Raw genomic sequence first — 23,656 nt, 5'->3', positions numbered from 1 at the left:
TTACTATTATGACTATATCTTACTGGTAAAACACAAATTAAAATTGCGCACTGCAGATAAGATTATCTAAAATAATTTTAGAAATCTTTTTCCCTTATAATAAGTATAAACTGTTATTTTTATTAGCTAGTTTATGTATATTGAAAATAGGAGTAGGATATTATTATTACGAAATAATGTTATTACCAATGTCACTATCATATCTTAACATTTGATTTCCACCAATCAACGAGTATAATTTATGGTGAATTAATAATTAATTAATTAATTTAATTTGTAAAAATAATAACCGTTGATTGACGAAAATCAACGGTTAAAATATGGTAATAATATTGATAGTAACATTATTTGGTAGTAACAATATCTTATCCCCTTAAAATATTAAGTTAACTTAGTGTATGTAATTATTTATTATGTCTGTGTCGAAGTTTTAGAAACTGTACCAAATGAGCCTGAATGAACCAGTTAAACTTCAAATTGGTTATGCTTTTTTATTAGATATTATTTAGTTCAACGAATATCTGATCGCTAATTTAACAGGTTAAACCAATTAAAAACACAACTTGAAAGTTTCGATGATTCAATCTATATTTCGATTTCTAAAACATGTTAGTACGACACTAAAAGGAATGTCTTTGGGGTTTAAGATGCTTATAAAATTATAAAAAGAACCAGATGGATCATGTTAAAGAGAGGGGTGTAATGGCATGTCTTCCTTATCCTAATTAATGGTAACGAAACGTATGTGAAAGAAATATTGGAGTAATGGAATTTTAAGAGGATCAAAATTTTACGAACTAGGTATTTGATAATATTGTACTCAACAAACATTGATTAGCTTGTTTGACGCCTCTTGTATCAAGTTCCAATAGAAATTGCTGCGATAGTGCGATGTTTACCATCTTTCTTCAACATAAAATTCTTTCAAATAATAGCTGTTATATCATATTTTTACTTTTTGAGAAAAATATTTCTCTCGTTACTGGAGATAAAATTATTTCCACTGAGTTCAAAATGATGTCATTTTGAGTTATAAGATTAAAAAATTATAATGACAAAGACTAATATAACCCTGCAATATATTATAATTACAAAAACATCTTGATTTCCGTCCCAAAACGATTATTTTATATCCGGTGACTGAAGAAATCCTTACCCTATACTAAATCATACATAGTTATTTCATGCATTAGTCTTATAAATGATAACGAAATTGAACTTTCAAAAATTTGTACTCTTCACCAAACACATACAACACTGGCTGGGGAGCAACTTTATAAATGCACCCAAATGCATAGATACACTAACACGTTCATATCAGAGGAAGCCAACACGTTAAACCTACGCTAAACTCTGGCCATGTTTTTGGCACTTCTTTTGCCTTACACATGGTAACTCTAGTCTATTATTCTTACTGAATCGAGAGACTCAGTAAGAATCCTTACAACATGTACAATTAGACACGATCTCTCATCGTTTAGTAGTGTGAATCATCCTTAAACTTGGGGTTATCATCGATTAGTGTAGATGAACAAGCCGATAGGATTACACTACAGAGATGAAACTATTATCCAAGGAAAGGCAAAACAATTTAAAATCATAGGCCATCGGAATCAAATGATGAAAATTAACATAACACCTTCCTACGAGTTCTCTCCCAATGGACATCAACTCTGCAACAGTCTTTTCACCATCACGAACAAATTTCAAAATCTATGCAATAGAAAAAACAAAAACATACAAATCAAATTAAATAACCAATCTTCTATTTAGAAAAAAAAAACGAACAGAAACAAACCTGCAGTGCTATGAGAGCTACAGCTTCAGTATAATTGAGTCTCAAACCACGAGCAAGGCGTTTCTGGGCAAGGAAGCCAGCATTGTGCAAGGCTAGTTTCTCGATCTCTCTAGGAGTCAGTTTCATTTTTCAGTGTTGAAAATCCTAAGCAAGCAGTGGAAGAAAAGAGGAAAACTCAGCGAAAATTAAGTGACTATTCATGAGCTTGGGAAGGGGTTCAAAGCCCCTGAAATGGAGCCTGGGGTAATGGCTGTTGTAGATCCCCAAATAGAATCATCTTGGGTTCCTGGTAATGATGTGCTTTATCTGTACAAAAAATGTACTATTAGGCTACCCAGAACCAGTGGATTTGTTTCGTTTATGATTGGTAGGTTGGAGTGGCCATTTTATATCAAAGAGAAGGTACCATTTCATAATCCAGATGGACAACAGGATTTGGGAGCCTTGTATCACCAATATCACCAATATCAAAGAGAAGATACCATTTCATAATCCTGAAAGAGAAATCCACATAATCGAGTAAGCCTGTATCACCAAAATGAAACTAATAAATGAGTTAATTATTTTCTTACCTTGCTCGAAGATTGGTGCAGATCCTGTCCCAGAGATCTCTCCACTAAGAACATTAGAACCCCCTTCTATGCCATTAACACAAAGCAAATGGCCGTATCCATTGTAGTGAATAACCGCATGCAAGACTCTGATTATTAAGAGCACCTTCACTTAAGGGTTTATGCCACCGTTGTTGATCGGAATTATGAAATGGTACCTTCTCCTTGCTACACTCCAACCTACCAATCATAAACCAAACAAATCCTATGGTTCTGAATCAGGGTAGCCTAATAGTACATTTTTGTATAGATACAGCACATCATCGTAAACATCGAAAGAGTTTTGAGAATTATTTTCGTTAATTATATTTATTAATACAATTTTTTTATTCTTTTATTCAGATATTGAGCAAAACAGAGTACTACAATAACATCCACAATCCTAAACCCAAATCAAATTGACCCTGAATCCAAACCAACTTAAGAATTAAAAAAGTAAAAATAAAAACAAAGATTAAATCGATCCATGCCAAAAACCCCAAAACAAGAAATCAAAATTAATCAAATAAAAAATTGAATTAGAGAATGGAATCACTGTAAAAAAATGAAACAAAGTGAGAAACAACAACAGCTGTGGAGAAGAACAAAATAGAGAACAACAGAACAGAGAAACTGCGACAGTAGGGGAAAAGAGAAGAATGAAGGAGAAGAATGTTAGAAGAAAAAAGTATATGAGAAAAAGAGGGGAAGAGAAAAGAACTTATAGAAGACATAAGAAGGAGCAGTAAGTAGGTTTTTTTTTTAGAGAAATGGTTGAGATTATGTTGGATCGATTTGAAGTGTTGTGTCTGACACAATCAACACTCCTATATTTTGACACGCGATGATTTATTTAATTGATATAATAAATTAAAAATTGATATCAAATAAATCTATTGGAGTATACAAGATATTTTTAATTTGAGAATATAATAATAAATATTGGGAAAAGTGTGTATAATTTTGAAGGATGTAAAGTTGTGTCATTTTAAGAGAGAGAAAGAGATAGATAAAGGAGGAGAGAGAGTTGACAAAAAAAATAAAGTTGTGGGTCCCACCTCTTTGTGAGAGTGAAAGGATGTAAGTTGTGTAATTTAAAAGTATAGACACTTTTCCCATAAATATTTATATGTTATGTTTTTTTATAAATTTGATGAGTAATATAAGTTTAATTTTATTCTTTTATTAAATTATTAAATATTAAATATATTATACATTACATAACGTATCCTACCATTTTAAAATTTAACATTTTTTATAATTAATATATCAGAGTGTCGAGTCTTGTTCTGTATTTTATATCGATGTCGGTGCATCATAAATTGAGAGTGAATAATAAAAACAAAAAAATAATTTTCCTTTGTGTCAAGAAACGGACAATAAACAAAATTTGTTTTTTATTGTTCAACGCAAAAATTAAACCGTTCACCTATGAAATAAAAAAATAAACTAATTTTAGAAAAAGTTATTTCTATTTGATTTTGATAAGGAAAAGTGTTTGTCATTTTAAATGACATAACATTTTGTCTTTTTAAGAGAGAGATAGACACAGAAAAATAATTTTATTTAAATTTTAAATTAAAAAAACCATCCATTTTTTCTCTTCTATAATTTCTATTTTTTGTCTCTATCTCTCTTCTAAAATGACATAACTTATGTTATTTAAAATTACAAATACGAAACCCGTCAAGAAAAAAAAAAAAAAAATTTCTAAAATGTTTTTCATGCACACCCAAAGCGTGACTACTTCTCGTCAAACATAACTTAAAATTTCTCACGTGGTCCGAGGTAACGCCTAAACTAGGGACAGGACTGTCTGCGAAACTTGAGATGGCAACGGCAATGGTCATTACTCATATCAGTCCATTCTCCGAAGCACGAAACCCTTGCGAGTAGCGAAATTGTTTCACACATTCCTCCTTCGCACCCACAAATCTGATCACTCCTCATCTTCAATTTCGTTTTTGTAGCGCAAAACCAGATACTACGCCTTGAAGGTGAAGAACCCTCTCTGCTCTCTCACTCTCTTTGTCGCTCTCATTTTACCCAATTCGGCAATTTTTTTATTTTTACCTGCATTTCGCATTGATAATTCAGAACTCTTCGTATGCAGTAGCATCTTTTTTTACTTGAATTGTCATGCATGTTTTCTTCTTCTTCGGAATTTCATATCCATGTGGTGAATTTGACTATCACTTTAGCTTTTATTAGAAGCTTGGTCACGGTGTTTAGAGTCTAAGATAATTTTTTTTTAACAAAAAAACAAACAAACTTATTTTGTTCAATTCCTAAATTTTTCTCAATGCTTGCTTTGACTGATTTTTTTCCGTGAGCTATTTTTTTTTTTTTTGTTGATTTACTTACTCTTTGACTTGTGGAACATTGCGTTAATGACAATTTCGATTTTCGAACAATGAGTTACTTGTTGGTTCTGGCTGTATGTTTTCGTGCTATATTTCTTATAAAGTATTTAATTCCATTGTTCAAGGTGAATTCTTATTTCTAAAGTTTCTGGTAATGAAGAATCATCGAAGAAACTTGCTAATCCACAATGCAATATAATGGAACTAATGAGTCAAGCAACACTGCAATTGCCCGCACTAACATCAAGTTTTGTCTTCCAGGTGCCAGAATATTAAGTCTGCGGGAAATCGTAATGGCTCACTCCTCTAACATGTATTTTGGTGTAAGTGCTGAATTAAGTCGGTTGTATATAGATACATCTTACGAAGAACTCAGAAAGGGATGTCAAATTGTGAAAATCTCAAATGAAACTTTCACGTGTCCTTATTGCCCTGAGAGAAAACAGGATTATAAATACAATGAACTCCTTAATCATGCTCTTGGGGTGGGTCGGAGTAGTTCACAAAAGAGAAGTGCTAAAGAGAAGGCTAATCATCTGGCTTTAGTGAAATATTTGGAAAAAGATCTCATGAGTATGGATGACGCATCAAAACCTGTAGGTAAAGGTGTTATTTAAGTGATTATAACAAAATTTCTGTTATGCATAAATTTGCCAATTCAAAAAGATATTTCATGGAATAACAGAGATATCTTCTGTAAAGCAACATGACAACCGTCAATACTAACTATAATCGTTGTCTTTCAGGTACCAAATCTGTAATTGCTCACTGCTCTAATAAGGATACTGATATAATAGGTGCATCTCAAATAAGTTGGTGGTATGTAGATACATCTTATGAAGAACTCAAAAAGGGAAGTCACAATATGAAAACCTCAGATGGAGCATTCATGTGTCCGTACTGCCCTAAGCGAAAACAAGCTTATGTGCACAGGGAACTCCTTGAACATGCTTTAATGGTGGGTCGGAGTAGTTCAGAAAAGAGAAGTGCTAGAGAGAGGGCCAATCATCTTGCTTTAGTAAAATATTTGGAAAAGGATCTTATGAGTATGGATAGCACATCAAAACCCATAGATAAAGGTGATCGATCCTCTTGTGTTAATGAAGTGACTATAAAAAAATTTCAGTTCAAGTTATTTTTTTTCTTGGAGTTACTGAATATGCAGAAACTTCAAAATTCACAATGATATTTGATGGACTAATGAAGATATCTGTAAAGTAACGTGACAACTGTCATTCTAACTCAAAGTTTTCTTTTTCAGGTACCAAAATATTAAGCCTAGGACAAACTGTAAAGGCTCACTGCTCTAACAAGCATACTGATATAAGTACATCTCAAATAAGTTGGTGGTATGTAGATAAATTTTATAAAGAACTCAAAAAGGGAATTCACTGTGTGAAAATCTCATATGAGACTTTCACTTGTCCATTCTGCCCAAAAATGAGAAAACAGGCTTATGTGTACAGAGAAATCCTTGAACATGCTTCCGGGGTGGGTCAAAGTAGTTCACAAAACAGAAGTGTCAGAGAGAAGGCTACTCATCTGGCTTTAGTGAAATATTTGAAAAAGGATCTTATGAATGTGGATGGTCCACCAAAACCTGTAAATGAAGGTGATCCCCTTATTATGAAGCAATCGTTACACACTTTCTGTTCAAGTTTTCCAGATGCTGAATGTGCTGGAATTGGCCAATTCAGTTCACAACGATATTTAATGGAAGTAATATGTAAAGTGACTCATTTTATCAAAATGGAAATTGTGTATTGCAATGTGATGACAGTTAGTACTGATTCTAATTTTGTCTTCCAGGAACCATAATATTAAACCTGGGAGAAGCTGTGAAGGGTCATTGTTCTGACAAAGATACCAATACGAGTGCTGCTCAAATAAATGGGTGGTATGTGGATAGATCATATGAAGAACTCAAAAGGGGAAGTCACAATGTGAAAACCTCAGATGAGACTTTCATGTGCCCGTACTGCCCGAAGCGAAAACGAGATTATGTGTACAGGGAAATTCTTGAACATGCCTCTGGAGTGGGTCGGAGTAGCTCACAAAAGAGAAGTTCCATCGAAAAGGCAAATCATCTGGCTTTAGAGAAATATTTGAAAAAGGATCTTTTGTATGTGAGTGGTCCGTCTAAAACTATGGATGGAGGTGATCCCCTGTTAATGAAAAAATTATAACAATGTTCCTGTTCAAGTTAACTATTTTCGTAATGACTGAATATGCAGAAATTGGTCAACTCACAATTATATTTAATGGAAGTAATCTGTAAAGCAACATGATCACTGACACTAATTTTTGTCTTTCAGGCACCACAATATTTAGCCCACGAGAAACTGAAAGGAGTCGCTGCTCTCACAAGGATACTAATACAATGGCATCTCAAATAAGTGGATGGTATGTAGACAAATCTTATGAAGAACTCAAAAAGGGAAATCACAATGTGAAAACCTCAGAAGAGACTTTCATGTGTCCGTACTGCCCTAATAAAAAGAGAAAACATGATTATGTGTACAGGGAAATCCTTGAACATGCTTCCGGGGTGGGTCTGAGTAGCTCACAAAAGAGAAGTGCCGTCGAAAAGGCCAATCATCTAGCTTTAGTAAAATATTTGGAAAAGGATCTTATGAATTTGGATGATGCATCGAAACCTGCAGATGAAGGCAGTCCTCCTGCCAATTCTGATGAGCAATTTGTGTGGCCATGGACTGGGATTGTGGTTAATATTCCCACTGGACAGACTGAAGATGGACTTTATTTTGGGAAAAGTGGTTCCAAGCTGAGGGATGAATTCCGAAGCAGGGGTTTTAATCCACATAGAGTCCGCACTCTTCGGAGTTTATGGGGTCACTCCGGAACTGCAATTGTGGAATTCAATAAAAATTGGTTAGGCTTAGATAATGCATTGGCATTTGAAAGAGCATATGAATTAGATCATCATGGGAGAAAAGACTGGTTTGCTAATACTGAGCAGAAGTCTGGTCTTTATGCATGGGTTGCCCGAGCTGATGACTACAAGATGAACAATATCATTGGGGAAAAATTGCAGAAGATGGGGGATGTCAAAACAATACTTGAACTTATGGAAGAAGAAGATCAAATGCATGCTAAACTTGTGTCCAGTTTGAATAACATTCTTCTGGTCAAGAACAAGCAATTAAAGGAGCTGGAAGGAAGACACCCAGAGACTACTCTTCGCATGGACATTGTAAAGGAGGAAATAGATAAGCTCACTCAAGCTCACAGTCAAGGTAACTATTATTATTGAACCAAAGTTACTCTTTCTCTAATTTGAATTGTCTCGTCGGTTGTTGTTGCTAGTATCTTTTGTTTTTGATTTATCGGTCCCGTTGTAGAAGGCCAAGTCTACAATGAAACCACTAACTCGGTTACCTTGGAACTACTTCCAGTGTGGTATTTTCTAGACCAGTAGATTAAATCTGATTTTAAAAATTTTGTACTGATAGTATCAAAGTCCAGAATCCATGACTTACGGGTTGCATTGATATAATGGTTGCGCCATAGAATTTATCGATTTAAAAAGAACGATTCATGAATGTTGTGCTAGATTTTCTTCATTTGTGACAATTCAGTATTTTTAAATGATGCAAACTATTACAACATCATTGTTTTATGTCATGATTGCTTCTATTCAGAGATGAAGGAAATACAGTCAAGTGCAATTCAATACGTTCAGAGAATTTCTAAAGGTCATGACAGGATAATGTTGCAATTGGAATCTCAGAATAGAGAACTTGAGTTGCAGAGAATTGAACTGGAAAAACGTGAGGCACATAATGAAAGTGAAAGAAAAAAGTTAGAAGAAGAGATGAAGAAGGTGTAGTTTTTTCTTATTTTGTTTCATCTATTCTAACATGCTGTGATTGATATTTCTGTGAAATGAATATCGAAGGGAAAAAAATATTGTTTAAGTGATTTCAAAGGAGGTTGATTACTTTTCCACTTTTACTCATGAGATTGGATGATTATCAAATGATTGGTTGGAAAACATTTTCTGTAGATTTTATCCACTATTAAGTCCAAGAATATCGGGAATATAATCAAAGTGGTTTCTGTTAGAGTAGTAATTGAAGGCTATGCATTTGCTCTTTGAATAGTCTTTTTTTTTTTTTGCCAATCATAAATGCACTATGAGATAGTTTCTATTACGGAATATTGTATATGTCTTTAAGTATGTGTCTCTTTACTTTTTTTTTTTTTTTTTTTTTAGCGGGGGGGGGGGGGGGGGGGGGGGGTATAATCTAGTTCTAGTTAGGATGCTGAATCTGTTGTATTCTAGAATGGATGCCATGCTGCTAATATTGAACATTTATGATTTTCAATAATTAAAAATTAAGAACTCCATTGCATTGTCATATTTTGCGGAGGGGGGGGGGGTATAATCTAGTTCTAGTTAGGATGCTGAATCTGTTGTATTCTAGAATGGATGCCATGCTGCTAATATTGAACATTTATGATTTTCAATAATTAAAAATTAAGAACTCCATTGCATTGTCATATTTTGCGGAGTATATGAGATGAAATTTAGGGAAAAGGGGAGGGGAGGGTGAAAATAATAGCCATCAGTTTTAAGTCCTACGCCAAAGAATTTAATCAGGGGTTTTCTACTTTTCCATTATTCTTTTTCCTCTGAATGACGATAGTTTGATATTAATTGGTTTTGATGTGTCTTTGAAATCCTTTAATAATAAAGGTGTGGCTAAGAAGCTTGTAGAAGGTTTTGCTTAGCAATGCTAATGACTACTGTCTTTTTAGAGTACGATGAAAAATAGCTCTCTAGAAATGGCTGTACTGGAGCGACAGAAAGCTGATGAAAATGTTTTGAATGTGGCTGCAGTTCAAAAGGTTTGTTTAACCTGTTTGTATGCTTTGTTAATGACTGAAAGTGTCATTCCCAGCATCAGAAGAGCAGATTGTTAATGATATTTGACTATCTATTTATCCAGCGGCAAAAAGAACAACTCCATGCTCAAATCATCCTGCTTGAAAAACAACTAGAAGTGAAACAAAAACTGGAATTGGAGATTCAACAACTGAAAGGAAAATTAAATGTCATGAAGCACTTGGAAGATGATTCAGAAATTCTGAATATGGTGGATGTTTTACATAAGAATTTAAGAGAAAAGGAACAATTACTTCAAGAATTAGATGCGTTGAACCAAACACTGATCATTAAAGAACGTAAGAGCAACAATGAGCTGCAGGAAGCTCGAAAAGAATTGATTAATGTAAGTGTTTATGTTTTTTTTTGGTTCCCAACTGTATCTTCTGTTTCCAGAGTGCTGATTTTTTAAGAGCACCTGTTCAATTGGGTCGTGTTTTTGAATTTTCTCATATATGAATTCTTGGCTGTCAGTAGAATACAGCCCCCGTCACGTTTTAGGTGATGATTTTTCGTGCCCATTTAAATTGTTATATGAATTAAATGATATTAATTGATTGATGAAACTGCCCTGCATTTCCCACAATGCCAGAAAAAGAAAATTGCTTGTATAATTATACTGTATTTTTTGTTTGCCAACTTCTTATATTGTAAATTTTATTTGTTCATAGCAAGGTAGCAAAGTGGCTCAACTAAAATCTAGACCTCCTGGTATCTTTGACATCTAATTGACATATATTACCCAAAAAAATCTTTGATGTATGGGTCAATTTGATTATGCTTGTGCAGAAGAGGCCTACACTTTTGATGAGTAATGATGTTTTTTAAACTACAATACCGTGTGGGGATATCCAATGCTCTTTTGTTACATGACTTGTAGCATTTAATGTTTCGAAATTTTCTCACATTTTTTAAACTTTCTTGGTCATTTGGGTTCATCTGCCATCGACCCCAACTAGTTTGGGTTAAAGGTGTTGTTGATGTTGACATTGATATTTTAAACTTTCTTGGATTTTTATCTGTTGCAGGGCATTAAAGAGATATCTAGTCGTGCCAATATTGGTGTGAAGAGAATGGGGGAACTTGATACTAGACCATTCCTTCAAGCTATGAAGAAAAAATATAATGAGGAGGAGGCAGAAGATAGAGCTTCGGAGTTGTGTTCATTGTGGGAAGAGTATCTCAAGGACCCAGACTGGCATCCATTTAAAATTATCGTAATTGAAGGAGAACATCAGGTCTGCCTTTGTTAAGCTTATAGATCTCCTGATATCTTCCTGCTTGATATCACTCTTTAAGGCTAATAAAATTTGGCTGATTCTGCTGTAAGCACTGCATTTATTTTGTATGTTGTACTGTCATGAAAAGATAATGCATATCCTTGATGGCTTCTTTGCTAGAAACAGGGGGATGAAGCAGTTTAATCCACGTACCTTGGGTAGCTAGATACTAGGTTAGAACTATCTGGCCTTGGGAACATGTAATTCTTTCACCTTGTGTTATCCAAGTGCATGCTATTTGTTGAGATATATAACATCATTAATGTAGCCTCACCTAAAAGCTTAAGTTTTTGGGTTGAATTGGTTCTTTACACCCTTCAAGCCCAGTGGGCTCTCGTGTGAGGGGGCGTGTTGAGATATATAAAATCATTAATGTAGCCTCACCCAACAGCTTAAGCTTTTGGGTTGAATTGGTTCTTTACATGGTATTAGAACCTCGGTGTACCGGGTTCGATCCTCATCGCCCCTTACTTTCTTTCTAGTGGAATTTCTTTCTTCGCACAGGTAGGTGGGCCTGTGCATTGTCCACCCTTCAAGCTCAGTGAGCTCTCGTGTGAGAGGGCGTGTTGAGATATATAAAATCATTAATGTAGCCTCACCCAAGAGCTTAAGCTGTTGGGTTGAATTGGTTCTTTACACTATTTTTTATCATTTCACTTTTGGATCTATGTGTAAGAGTTAAGATGTTTTGGACTGATTGATCCTTTCCTACCTGCCATAAAATCCGTACACCAACTTTTGATATCCACAAAATTAGAAGAAAGATACTACTGATTGTCATTGGTATATTCACTATTCTGATCAACGTGTAGATCTTATAATGATGTCAGATGATTAATTTTGGGACGAACTCTGGTCTCTTTGAGCCTTTAACTGATGTACAAGACATGTGAACCAATTTTTTTTCTTTATTTATTATTTAGCACAGCATGTTGGATATCTTATTATGCCTATTTTGAATCCCTTTTCCTCATTTTGTTCAGATGTGGTAGATTTGAAGGATAGATCAAATCTTTAGACAGATATGAATGTCTGTGGAAAATAAGCAGAGACACTTGAAAATAGAGTCTATCTATTTGTGTGTGCGCGTTCATTGTCAACCGTAGTTGATGGTTTATAGGACAATGAATTCCCAACTCCCCCACCTGAGCCAGAAATGGTCAAGACCCTTACATTAACTTTTCACATGTAGAAGACTCTTTTCTGTAACTGTCCATCTATTTAAAACTCCTTCCGCTTGAACTAGATATAGTAACTCTGGAAATTAATTGATCCAACAAATTTCCTAACCTTGTAGTGGTCAACCAATTGGAAAACCCAATGTAACATAATCTATTGAAGAAAATGCAACCAACATCCTTGGCATGGACTTAATGACACTGCAAACAAGTCAGCAAGAACATATTTTTTAGGAAAATGATAGGAGCCTGGAAATGATACTGAACTTTACTGACTTTTTTCTTTTAAAACTACTATACCCTCATGATTCAGAGATGATATCAGTTTCAGTGATGGAATACATATACAAGTGTCACTGGCTTCACTCTCTTATATCCCTCAAAATAGAAAAGAAGAAAAATGAAAGATAACACAGGTCATTTGAGAGACTGATAAATTCACAAAACGGTTCTACGACAAAGTCTATTGCATTAGAAGTAACACGGGGTCAAATCAGAATATTTATGAAAACAAATCAGACAAGGATCAACTACAGGGCGAGATTTGATTAAATTAAAATAGGAGACTTTTTAAATCATAATAATTAAAAATAGGCTGGAGATGGATCGAAAGGGGGATCATGGAGATCATTTGGAAGTTAGGAGAGTTGGGGTCTCTCAAATACCCTTAGGCTTGTTCTTGATTATGTTCTTAGTAATTTCAATTTAGTACTTTTCTCAGTAGGCAGGCTTCGGTGTTGCTGCCCCTAGGCATTCAGCTTGCCTTTTCATTCTCAATTTCCATCCTATTATGATCTAGTCTCATCAACGACTACCAAAACTCTCGATTTGGAAGCTGTGGTATCGGATTGAAGATGATTCCATATTTTGATGGAGATGAAGCTTATTGGAGGTTTATACAAACGGAACAATACTTCATCAAGGAAGGAACACAAGAAGACAAGGTTTCTAAAGCTCTAAAGGGCAATATGGTTAAGATCGAGATCTTACGTAGGATCGGGGGTGAAAGAATCGTAAATCATGGGATCAACTAGGATCATAAAATCCTACTTCCTAAGATACAAAACTATATTCAACTATACGTATGCATTTAAAATAACTTATGTCAAACTCACAACATAATATAAAATCATACGACTCATAACTCACAACATAAATCAAAGATGATAAGTCATAATAACAATAAAGTTGACAATCACACAATCTCCTATTTTCCAAATATGGTGGTATGGGCATGGCAGTATGAGTTTAACTATTTAACTAAAGCTCTGTTTTAACTAAAATCCAATTTCCCAAACATTCTATCCCATTCCAAACTAAAAATCACAGATTTTGGATCAATGGCAATTCCATATGCTAATATCGCAACAATCTTGAAGGATACTATACCATGATTGTAACCTGTAAGCCTATAGGCTATTGGAAATAAAATGACCCCAAATCTAAGGAATCTCATGCAATGATATCCCAAAAGCCTTGCATCCCAAATTTGACATGCTAAACCACATGTTAAACACAGACTCCAAAAGCAAGATTAAGAAGGAAATAACCGAAAAAACTCGTATTAATCACATTTTCAAAATGACAATTCAGTATAACAACTCATCTCTGTGTGTGTATCAATATGAACAAAAAAACAAAAGTGCACAAAAAGTTAACATAGCCTAGAGGAATTGTAGTACCTCTAGTCACTCCCAAACACATGATGGTGTCCCAATTCGAGAATGACCCAAAAGAGGCCTCCCCCTAGCAAACTCTCTCTTTTTATTCTCCAAGTTTTCCCTCTTACTCCCTAACTAACTTCAGCCTTCCCCCACATTTTCTCCACTTGCTTAGTCAGCATATAGATTTGTTGATTGCACTCCCACATAAGTGAATGTTCCCTAGTAATGTTGTCTATAGTAAACTGATAAGAACCTTGAGGTATGTTAGGGACCCATTTGCAAGGTATGGGACTTGGAGTCCCACATTAATTGTATGGGCAACTAAAGTGGGGTTTATAAGGCCTTGGGCACTCCCACCCTTTGAGCTAACTTTTGGGGTGGTGCACCTCAAGGTTCTTATCAAATGGTATCAGAGTCTTTCACTATGTCTCCCGGTTGCAATCGAGCGGCGCGGGTGGTGACACCGGCATTGCAGTATTCGCCCGGGGCTAGTAAAAGACTAGCGCAAAGCCAGCCCACGTGGGCGCCGGGACTGCGGAGCGTGGTGGAATGTTAGGGACCCATTTGCAAGGTATGGGACTTGGAGTCCCACATTAGTTGTGTTGAGATATATAAAACCATTAATGTAGTCTCACGTAATAGCTTAAGCTTTTGGGTTGAATTGGTTTGTTACATGGTAACAAAGCCTCGTGTCCCGGATTCGATCCTCGCCGCCCCCCACTTTCTTTCAAGTGGAATTTCTTTGTTCGCACAGGTAGGTGGGCCTGTGCATTGTCCACCCTTCAAGCCCAGTGGGCTCTCGTGTGAGGGGGTGTGTTGAGATATATAAAACCATTAATGCAGTCTCACCTAATAGCTTAAGCTTTTGGGTTGAATTGGTTCGTTACAAGTTGTATGGGCAACTAATGTGGGGTTTATAAGGCCTTGGGCACTCCCACTTTTTAAGCTAGCTTTTGGGGTGGTGCACCTCAAGGTTCTTATCATAAACCTTATACTTACGTGGGGTCTTATCACCACGCAACACAAATAAGTCTCAAGAATCCTTATATTAAGCTTTTATCACTTGTAAAATGGCAATACACATGCTATTTTTCCTTTCCATTTTCAAAAGACCCCAAAAATTGTAGAAGGATAGACTTTAGTGCTAAACAAGTGAAACAATTGCATGATCAACCATCAACAGTCAATGAGCACACCATGAAGCACACTACGCGAACTACATTCAACATGATGGACTCTGGTGCTCAATAACAGGTGCACTAACATAGCTCAAGTCCTCACCATCGCAGCCAACTATTGTCGCAACCCACGCACCAACTACCATAGCAATCACGATTCATAACTCACAAAGATGGAGAAGGTTTTCCACTTTGAAAGAATAATCGCTAGTCAGAGACAAAGGGAGCAATCGTGAATTTAGGGATTTCGCCATTTCGGGTCGTTATGGATTAGTTTTTTGGGTTGAGGGTTTGGGTTTTTTTTTAAATCGAAAAGCACGGCGGAATCACACGATCGGTGATCGCACCGATCCTACGAATTTCAAAGGCGATCCCACGCGATCTCACAAAATCGCGATCCCAGATGCGATTTGGATCATTTAAAGGGGAAAAACCATATGATTGTGTGATCCTACGATTTTAATCACGATATTAACAACAATGCTAAAGGAATTAACAGGAAACGCTAAAATTTAGTATATGATATGGAATTATCTCTACCCATTTGCAACATGGTGGGGCTTCTCCAAGGTTGTTTTTAAATGCTTTCAATCGGAGTGTGATTTGCATCTCTTCCTTTGTGGGGAAGTGACAAAACCGAAATTTTTAACTCCAAAAATGGAAAAGAAAATATCATTATATTCCAAATTTAGAAAAAGAGGTCTCGAAAGAGAGAGAAACCAAAATAGAGAGGGAAGAACACAAGGATATAGAAGGTTGTAGGGATTTGGAAGAGACCCCAGTGGAGAATACACAACCATCGTCTTCAGTTAATAAACCGAACTTGGACGAGATCAACGACAATGCGTTGCAAAAAAAGCAAAGACATGAGCTTCTCCAAGAAGCGCGGCATTCCAGGCTAAGACAAGCGTGTGCCTGTATTGGCTATGCTAAATCCATCGGAGGAGATGAGATGGCCAACCGGCCATCACCACTGGATCCACCAGACTTGAACCCTCGTAAGAAGAAAGGACCTCCAGTTGCGGCTTCCAATGCATCTAAAGAGAAAGAATGAAATTAGGTCATAGAAGGGCTTAGAAAAATTGGGCGAGGTCAATAGCAAAATGGATCAAGTCCGAAGCACTCTCACAACATACCTAGGCCTACATAGGGGCCTGGGTCCCTTTCTTTCTCTTATATGTGATATTTGGGCTTGTGAACCCATAATTCAGTCGGACTTACTCAAAACCAAGACACCGGGTTTCGGCCCATCAAACCAAGATGACATCAAAGTTGGGCTGAATAACATTGCAATCTCCAACTTGCAGATCTATAGACCTCAACCAATGGGAGTATCGGAAGTGCAATGTTAACCCGACGGAAGTTCTTTTTTTTTTTTTTACGTAAGTTGGTCTCTACATTTCAAGTAATGGGGCCTCGGGGAAGGGTTTTCGCAGGTTGCTCCTTACCTCAAGGACAAGGTGAAGGTTTTGTTTTTGTTTTTTTGTTTTTTTTTTTTTTGGGGGGGGGGGGGGGGGGGGGGGAGTATTGATAAAGTCACAAAATGGTTCTACGACAAAGTCTATTGCATAAGAAGCAATATAGGATCAAATAAGAGTAATTATGGAAAAAAATCAAGCGCACATCATGGAAAAAAATCAGGCACAAATGGTGGAAGCAAACTTCGTGCAAATCATGGAAACATATCAAACAAGGATTAACAACATGGTGAGATTTGATTAGCCTAAAATAGGAAACTTTTCATAATAATTGTAAATAGGCATGAGATGGATCGAAAGGGGGATCATGGATATCATTAGGAAGTTAGAAGGGTACCCTTGATTTTGTTCTTGTAATTTCAATTCAGTACTTTTCTCGATAATCAGACTTTGGTGTCGCTTCCCCTAGGCATTCAGTTTGGATATTCAAGAAATGTTTCTGCTTTCATTCTCAATTTCCATCCTGTTATAATCTAGTCTCATCAGAGACCAATTACCTCGTTCCTCGTTCAAACCTTGCTTGTTTTCTCTATCTCCCTGCCTTAGTTTATGTTCTACCCAATTCCCTCCATTCTCTGTCTTGCCTTCCTACCCACTTGTCACATGTGCTGGGTGGATACAACTTCGATTGCCACTTATCCCTTATTCACATCATCCTTGCTGACTTGCTGCTTTAGTTACTAACTATATGAGGCCTAACAGAGATGATCTACTGTTAATTGAGCTTTATCCGGGCTGTTTGCAACATTTTTTTGTCCCTGAAATTTTCAGAATGTCTTTATTTTATTATCATGTATGTCAATATATCAATAAAGGATGAGGTTAGAACTGCAATTATATATTTTAAAACTAAAATAAAATTAGTTAAGATAACTACTTTTACACTTTAGTAGTAGTTATCTTAAATAGTTACAGAGATATCCCTCACCTTTACCTTTGTCAGGGTTTAATGGGGAGTGGGTTTTAACTACTACTACATGTCTACATTTTCTCCTAACTTGTTGATACGTTTTGAGTCTCACAATTTCAGAATATAATAAAAGATACCATGTTTAAAGTAAATATCAAGAATAGAACTTGATTGTCACAAATGATAGAAGTATAATGCAGAGAAATTACAACATAGACACACCATGCACAAGAGGCTGTTCCCTTCTCTCTGAGACTCTTCTCAGATCTTCAAGTTAGTGGCCTTCTCCCATAACTCCCCTCTATATATTCCTCCATAACTGCATACCTGTATTCTTTAACTTCTTACATTAACTCCCTACATAACTGCCCTCCTAATTAAACACCCTCCTAATTAAACAATAACTTCCTACATAACTACCCTCCTAATTAACTGTTGTCTCTTTGTTCGTGCAAGTATATACCTTCCAAATGTGTGGTTTTTCCTTAACCTATTGTTTTAGCAACTGTATCACTTTTCCTAATTTTTGTCTCCATTTCTCTCTTCATTTGTTATCTAAATTCTAAACTTTCATACATATAGTTGGGTGTTCACTTCTTGTAGTTTGAAAACTAGCAATTTCCTCGATTCACATCAAATTTTTAACAAACTCATAAATAGTGCAAATCTGTTTGAATAACTTTTCACATGGTCATGCTGTAGGTTCCATGACTTGTTAAAATTTTAAGGATTAGATAGAAAGGATAAAAGAGAGATTATATTTCACTAATAGTCTGATAGGACTCTGAGTGATTGTGATATTGTGATACAGAACACTAACCTTTTACTATTCTTTATACGAATAATTTTGGTCAAATACAAGTGTCGCACAACTAATTCAAGCCTTGCTCAATAAAACACCTAAATAATAATCCTAATATCCTAACAACAATCATTAGTGAACTATCCTGTCTGACCCCTTGGATATTTTATGACAGATCGTCCAAGTAAATCAAGCTCGTTTCCACCACATTTCCCCAAAGCTATTCTCAGTTGGGGCAGGATCCTTTGACAGCAAATTCTAACCGTTGATTTCCGTCAATCTAACGGTTATAATTTATTAAGAATTTATAATTATTTAATAAGTGTGACACAATAAATTAGGCTTTGTTATATAACTCTTGACATTATTTTTTCTGCCACGATGAAGGGATTTGCGAAATTTATATCCACTCATAAAATGATATTACATGCCACTACATATTAAGTTGTTAAGCCTTATAAATAAAGATAGAACAGGAAGTAGTATCTCCAAATAAATTTATGATCTTGAAATTTGCAATAGCACACTAAGTGGAAATAAAGCTTGCATCCTTTGATAAGTTCTGCAATTCCGTGCTGCTGAGAATTGAAGGCAACGACGGAGTCCAGCAGCTTTTGTCTTGTGAGAAGAAAATATCATGGGTGATTAGTAAGAAAGTCAATCAGCATATCTATTTGATCACCGGTTTGGTTCATTGTGGTTGCTTCAGACTTCAAGGCATCTCTAACTTTCATTCATCTCTGTATGACCAACTTGTTAGGCTGACGCTACTAGTTTGGGACAATATCATTTCAATGTAGCAATTTGATTTATATAATGGTTTTCAGATTCACTTTAATCTACAATCATTATTTTCTTTAATGTATATGTTTTCCTGTTGAAAATTATTTGGTTTCATGTTTTTTTCATTTCAGGAAATCATAGATGATGAAGATGAAAAGCTGAAAGAACTGAAAAACGAGATGGGTGAAGAAGTTTACAAAGCAGTGGTAGCAGCATTGACAGAGATAAATGAACATAATCCAAGTGGGCGGTATACAACTTCAGAATTATGGAATTATGAAGAGGGAAAGAGAGCAACTTTGCGAGAAGGAGTACAATTTTTATTGAAGCAATGGAAACTGCATAAACATAGAAGGGGAATGATGTGAAATCTGGTATGTATGGAATAAGAATAAGATAATTCATTTTTCTTTTTAACTGCATATGCGATTTAGTTACTTACACGGACTAAGTAACTTGGTTGGATCTTTTCTCAAAATATTGCTAGATGATTTATATATAGTATTCAGAAAGTGTTCTTTTTTTTACTGCCCATTTGTTTACTGTTTCAAGTTTCAACTACTATGTCTTGTAATTACGGATTATATTGCTAAAGGGTTGATGTTGGTAACATATTGATTTCCGAGAAGGAATTGTGCTTTGCAGCCAACCTGCCACATCTAATGGATGAATATTTTTAAGGAATACGGAATATATTTAGTTTCACTTGACACTTCATGCATCTATGGAGGTCACCACATCAACACCACCTTTATCCCAAACTAGTTGGGGTTTGTGATCTATGGAGGTATTTCTGATAATTAAACTGTATTCATAATAACAGTCTTTGTGCTTCTGCTTACTGTCTGGGTCAAGTTCCATCTCAGACCTAAACTTCTAATTCAGGTACCTAAATTTGTCAGCATATTCAGTGTAAAATATATTTATCTTGATCCCCTTTGGTGCTTGTTTTAGTTTAGCATATTTAGTAACCAACATTTCTATTAATTTTTGCTTTCATTAATTTGCATTTATTCTATATAGGGAAGAGGTGAATTTGCTTGTTTAAGTCCCTATTTGTGTTTGATTATATAAAGATTTTAAAATTGAGTGGTTCCTTTTTATTACATAAGAGAGCTCAGCACTCTCATACTCATTCATATCTGGTTCCTTTTTATTAGTCGGATTAAGTTTAATCCTCTATTTTATTTAAGGATTCTTTGTAGTTGGGCAACTATCAAAGTTCTTCAAATTCACAAACTTATTTAGCTCTTAAATATTTGGCCGTCTTATACGAGCTTCCTTGTGCCTGTTCCCTTAGATACTTCAGTACACATATAGTACTGATGTGTAGTGTGTTGACAAAATTATTTTTGTTCTTTTGTGAATGGAATCTAAAAATTAAAATAGTCAATTCCACTTACAAATATTCTTGCATGATAAATTAGAGAAATCAATTCATTTGTAGTTTCTATCACTTTTGCTACGATTCGCAAAACGTTTAATTTCAAATGAGCTTTTGTAAGTGTTAATGAAGTGTTCCAAACAAAGTTAAGTAATTGGTTGGGTGCTTTGTTTTGTATGGCATGGTTGAGGCAAAATTGTCTAAACCTTCTTTTGCAACAAGTTCAAGTGTAATTCGGCTATTCAACACGACTCAGGACCAGAAACCAAACAAGGGGGAAAAAAAAACAAGAAGACTTAACGACTAACGAGCCAATTGTGGAACACAATCAAAATGTTTACTTATTGAGAACAAAAGTAAGCATTCTTTACTCAACCAAATATTATATTATTTCATTTTTATAATAATAAATGTAGATACAAGTTTAGCGGATAGAAGTATACATCAACAATTTTATTTTCACACAATCAGTATCCAACTATCCAGTAGTTCGTGACGCTTCCCTTTTTTTTTTTTTTTTCTTTGTTAAGCTCGTGACGCTTCCCTTTATCAATGAAGCACTATCTAATTTAACTTGAAAGTTTTATGCTCAAATTTAATTATGAGATGGGATGAAGTATCTCCCATTTTATTGCTCAAGACTTTATTTTTCAAAAAAAGAGAGTTAACATATATGAAATAAAACACCACTTTTTCCTGTATAATTCAAGATATGCCATTCGTATTATTTTGTATTTCAACCATTTAGGCATTACTTTTTTTTATAAAAAAAAATCATGATAGGAGAAATTAGGAAAGATATCATGGAAGGCAGAGAATCCACTTTGATACCAATCTATAAAGAGACAAATACAATTAATTAGTACCCATTTGAATAATTTCCTTTTTCCCTTTTACTTTTCGGCGCGAGGAAGCGTGCTTAGAAACACATTCATTCATGCATCAAACACCCTCGTCAAACTTCAATTCGTAGCTTGTCACTATAACGAATCATAGCTGAGGCTAACAGAGCAAATCATGATTCAATCAGCTCGCAAAAACCAACTTAATTGAACTAAATTGACATCAAACCCAAGCTTAATAAAATGAACATCAAAAATTAAAACAGACGACAAATTTAAACAAACTTGATCTTGTTATATATAAAGTAACATATTAGGAATCATATATATAGCTGCGGGCTCATTAACTTGAAGCCACTTCAGCTCCTTACAAATTTCACATAATCTTTCCCTCCATTTTCTAACAAAATGAGAATTCTACCAAACTTTTAAAACTCATATACCAACATAATTGATTCCCCACTTTTATAAACTTAAGACAAAAAAAAAAAAAAAAGTGAAAAAAGGTTTCACTAGTAACTATCATCACTACTAGACCCTGAAATTCTTGCCGGTGAAGGTTTGACCAAATTGCCAATTAGAGGGCACAATATTCAAAGAGGTGGAGGTGCGCCGGTCACTGGCTGTGACCCTGAAGGACAGTGACTGACCAACCAGAACAGCGTTTGACTGCCAGTTCTGACCCCAGTTGCGGCTCATGCTCATCCACCCAGTCCTTGACCCTTTCACGCTCGTCCACACGACATCCCCAGCACCCGCAACGTTGGTGATCAAAACCAAGTTAAAGTAGCGAAAGCCGTTTATTGTGAACCTGATCCCTCCCTGTTTCCTGCAGGGCACTCTGCACAAGACCGCACCCAATCACACTCATCATCAGGGACATAAATCGTAATTAAACATAACCACAGGGGCACCCACATAGATAATAATAATACAACAATTACATAGAACATAAGCGACACGAAAAAAAGCTGATTCTAAATTTTGGATGGTTTCGGGAATCGTGCAATTACGCGGCAAAAGGCGCAGGTTTGTCAAAATCCTGAACCGGTTTCAGATGAACGGTCCAGATTCCCTGTCTCCAGTTAGGGGCCCACGAAAACGATTCCCCCCTTCCAGACAACCAATTGTTCTCATCGGTTTTTCACTTTTTCGAATCACGAAACATCCACCACTGTCTGGTCTCCAACATAGCAGAATCTCAGTACCCTTTGTCCTTTTAAACGACACCGTATTTTTATTACGTGTTCTTTTGAGAAGGTAAAATATATATATATATATATAACCTTGCCTAGAAATTTATTCTTCAAACTTTTCAAAACTCCATTTACTTAACACAAAATAAAATTACGGTGAGCATCAATTAAATTTATCATTTCTTGTAATCAAATTTTAACTGTTATTTCTTTCACAGTAATAATTTATTAAAAATTAATAAATGTCATTTAATTAATTAAATTATAACCGTTAAATTAATAAAAATTAACAATTAAAATTTAATGATAAAAACTGATAAATTTAATTGGTTTTTAGGTGTATCTCAAGAAAAAAAAACACACACACAAATTTAAAATTAAAAGAGATAAAACAGAGGAAGAAGGTGAGTGGAGGGTACCGGCGGTAAGAGACGGGGACAATGCCGGCGCGGTATTCGGCGATTTTAAGAAACATGGGCATGGCGAGGTCGAAGTGAGGCCTAGGAGGGTTGCACCAGCCACCATTGTCGCTGGGAAGAGCGTAATTTGGAGGGCAAAAGTTGGTGGCTGTGACGAGAATGGAAGGGCTTCCGGCGTGGCACCAATTAGGGTCATCGGCGCATTTGATCTCAAAGCATGCTCCGCAGCTTAACCCATTGTTGAACAGTGCAGTGCTAAGCGCTGCTGTGTTCACGCCGTACCCTTGGCTGTACAAGTTTCCATACCCACATGCTCCTCCTGCACACAACAACAGTGAAAATTTGTATAACGGTTAAAAGGAGAAAGCTTTTTGTGTGTGAGAGTTTTTTTCAGGTGAGATAGGTCATAAATACTCACCCATTGTTCCAGAGGCGTCGCTGCCACCGTAGAAAGTGGCATGAGCGTTTTGCCATGCTCCGCCACTATAGACACCGGGTATTCTGGCTTGGCTTGAAGTGAGAAGGGTTAAGATGCAAACAATGCTGATTATGTTGACCAAACCCATTCTGAGAACAAATGAGGAACTCAGAGGTTGTGGTTCTTTTTTGTTCTGTTCTGCTCTGAGGAAAAAAGAGTGGAGCAAGTGTTGGTATTTATGGAGGGAGAGTGGGGTCCGGTTAGGGGATAAAAATTGAAGAACTGTGAAACCAAATTATCACCATTAATTAAATGTCTCTTGGTTTACCTTGTCAATTAAATTTTGGTAAACTCTTTACTGTTTTCTATGTTTAGTGGCAATTAATTACATTCAACTTATTATACAATTCACACTTCACATCACTGATATCCCAAGTTACAATAATTAGTAACTAGCAGTAAAT

At 35.7% G+C, this 23,656-nt stretch overlaps 2 protein-coding genes and 1 long non-coding RNA gene across 3 annotated transcripts; 1 reads left to right on the top strand and 2 right to left on the bottom strand.

Annotated features, from left to right (window-relative positions):
- Window positions 1–1,237: 1,237 nt before the first annotated feature.
- Window positions 1,238–3,167, bottom strand: LOC133307262 (uncharacterized). The gene is made up of 3 exons (XR_009751021.1): window positions 2,371–3,167; window positions 1,799–2,292; window positions 1,238–1,713 (listed from the first exon to the last, which is right to left on the bottom strand). It is a non-coding gene; the product is annotated as an uncharacterized LOC133307262 (long non-coding RNA).
- Window positions 3,168–5,044: 1,877 nt separating this feature from the next.
- LOC133307259 (protein INVOLVED IN DE NOVO 2-like) lies at window positions 5,045–19,301 on the top strand. The gene is made up of 10 exons (XM_061507742.1): window positions 5,045–5,357; window positions 5,498–5,830; window positions 6,013–6,370; window positions 6,556–6,908; window positions 7,067–8,008; window positions 8,414–8,595; window positions 9,534–9,623; window positions 9,725–10,006; window positions 10,689–10,898; window positions 19,065–19,301. Exons 1-10 carry the CDS (start codon window positions 5,045–5,047, stop codon window positions 19,299–19,301), a joined length of 3,300 nt encoding a protein of 1,099 aa, XP_061363726.1.
- A 2,327-nt stretch (window positions 19,302–21,628) lies between these two features.
- On the bottom strand, window positions 21,629–23,340 carry LOC133307260 (expansin-A4). Its single transcript, XM_061507743.1, has 3 exons — window positions 23,193–23,340; window positions 22,775–23,093; window positions 21,629–22,000 (listed from the first exon to the last, which is right to left on the bottom strand). The coding sequence occupies exons 1-3, from the start codon at window positions 23,338–23,340 to the stop codon at window positions 21,691–21,693; spliced, it is 777 nt and encodes a 258-aa protein (XP_061363727.1). The 3' UTR covers window positions 21,629–21,690.
- Between the last annotated feature and the right edge of the window lie 316 nt (window positions 23,341–23,656).

This window comes from Gastrolobium bilobum, unplaced genomic scaffold, assembly GCF_033153095.1.
Source record: "Gastrolobium bilobum isolate Gb01-03AN ecotype WA unplaced genomic scaffold, APGP_CSIRO_Gbil_v1 utg16198, whole genome shotgun sequence".
In the NCBI taxonomy this organism is placed as follows: domain Eukaryota; kingdom Viridiplantae; phylum Streptophyta; class Magnoliopsida; order Fabales; family Fabaceae; genus Gastrolobium; species Gastrolobium bilobum.
Note: the sequence above shows the minus strand (reverse complement) of the source record. Positions and strands in the feature narration are given on the sequence as shown.

What these genes read in the sequence shown, in the direction of transcription:
- LOC133307259 (XM_061507742.1), top strand. Translation starts at nt 5,045, where the DNA reads ATGGCTCACTCCTCTAACATGTATTTTGGTGTAAGTGCTGAATTAAGT. An exon ending in CTCGAAAAGAATTGATTAAT is followed by an intron (nt 10,007 to 10,688) that starts GTAAGTGTTTAT and finishes TATCTGTTGCAG; the next exon opens with GGCATTAAAGAGATATCTAG. An exon ending in TAATTGAAGGAGAACATCAG is followed by an intron (nt 10,899 to 19,064) that starts GTCTGCCTTTGT and finishes TTTTCATTTCAG; the next exon opens with GAAATCATAGATGATGAAGA.
- LOC133307260 (XM_061507743.1), bottom strand. Translation starts at nt 23,340, where the DNA reads ATGGGTTTGGTCAACATAATCAGCATTGTTTGCATCTTAACCCTTCTC. An exon ending in CGACGCCTCTGGAACAATGG is followed by an intron (nt 23,094 to 23,192) that starts GTGAGTATTTAT and finishes TGTTGTGTGCAG; the next exon opens with GAGGAGCATGTGGGTATGGA. An exon ending in GTCCCCGTCTCTTACCGCCG is followed by an intron (nt 22,001 to 22,774) that starts GTACCCTCCACT and finishes GGTCTTGTGCAG; the next exon opens with AGTGCCCTGCAGGAAACAGG.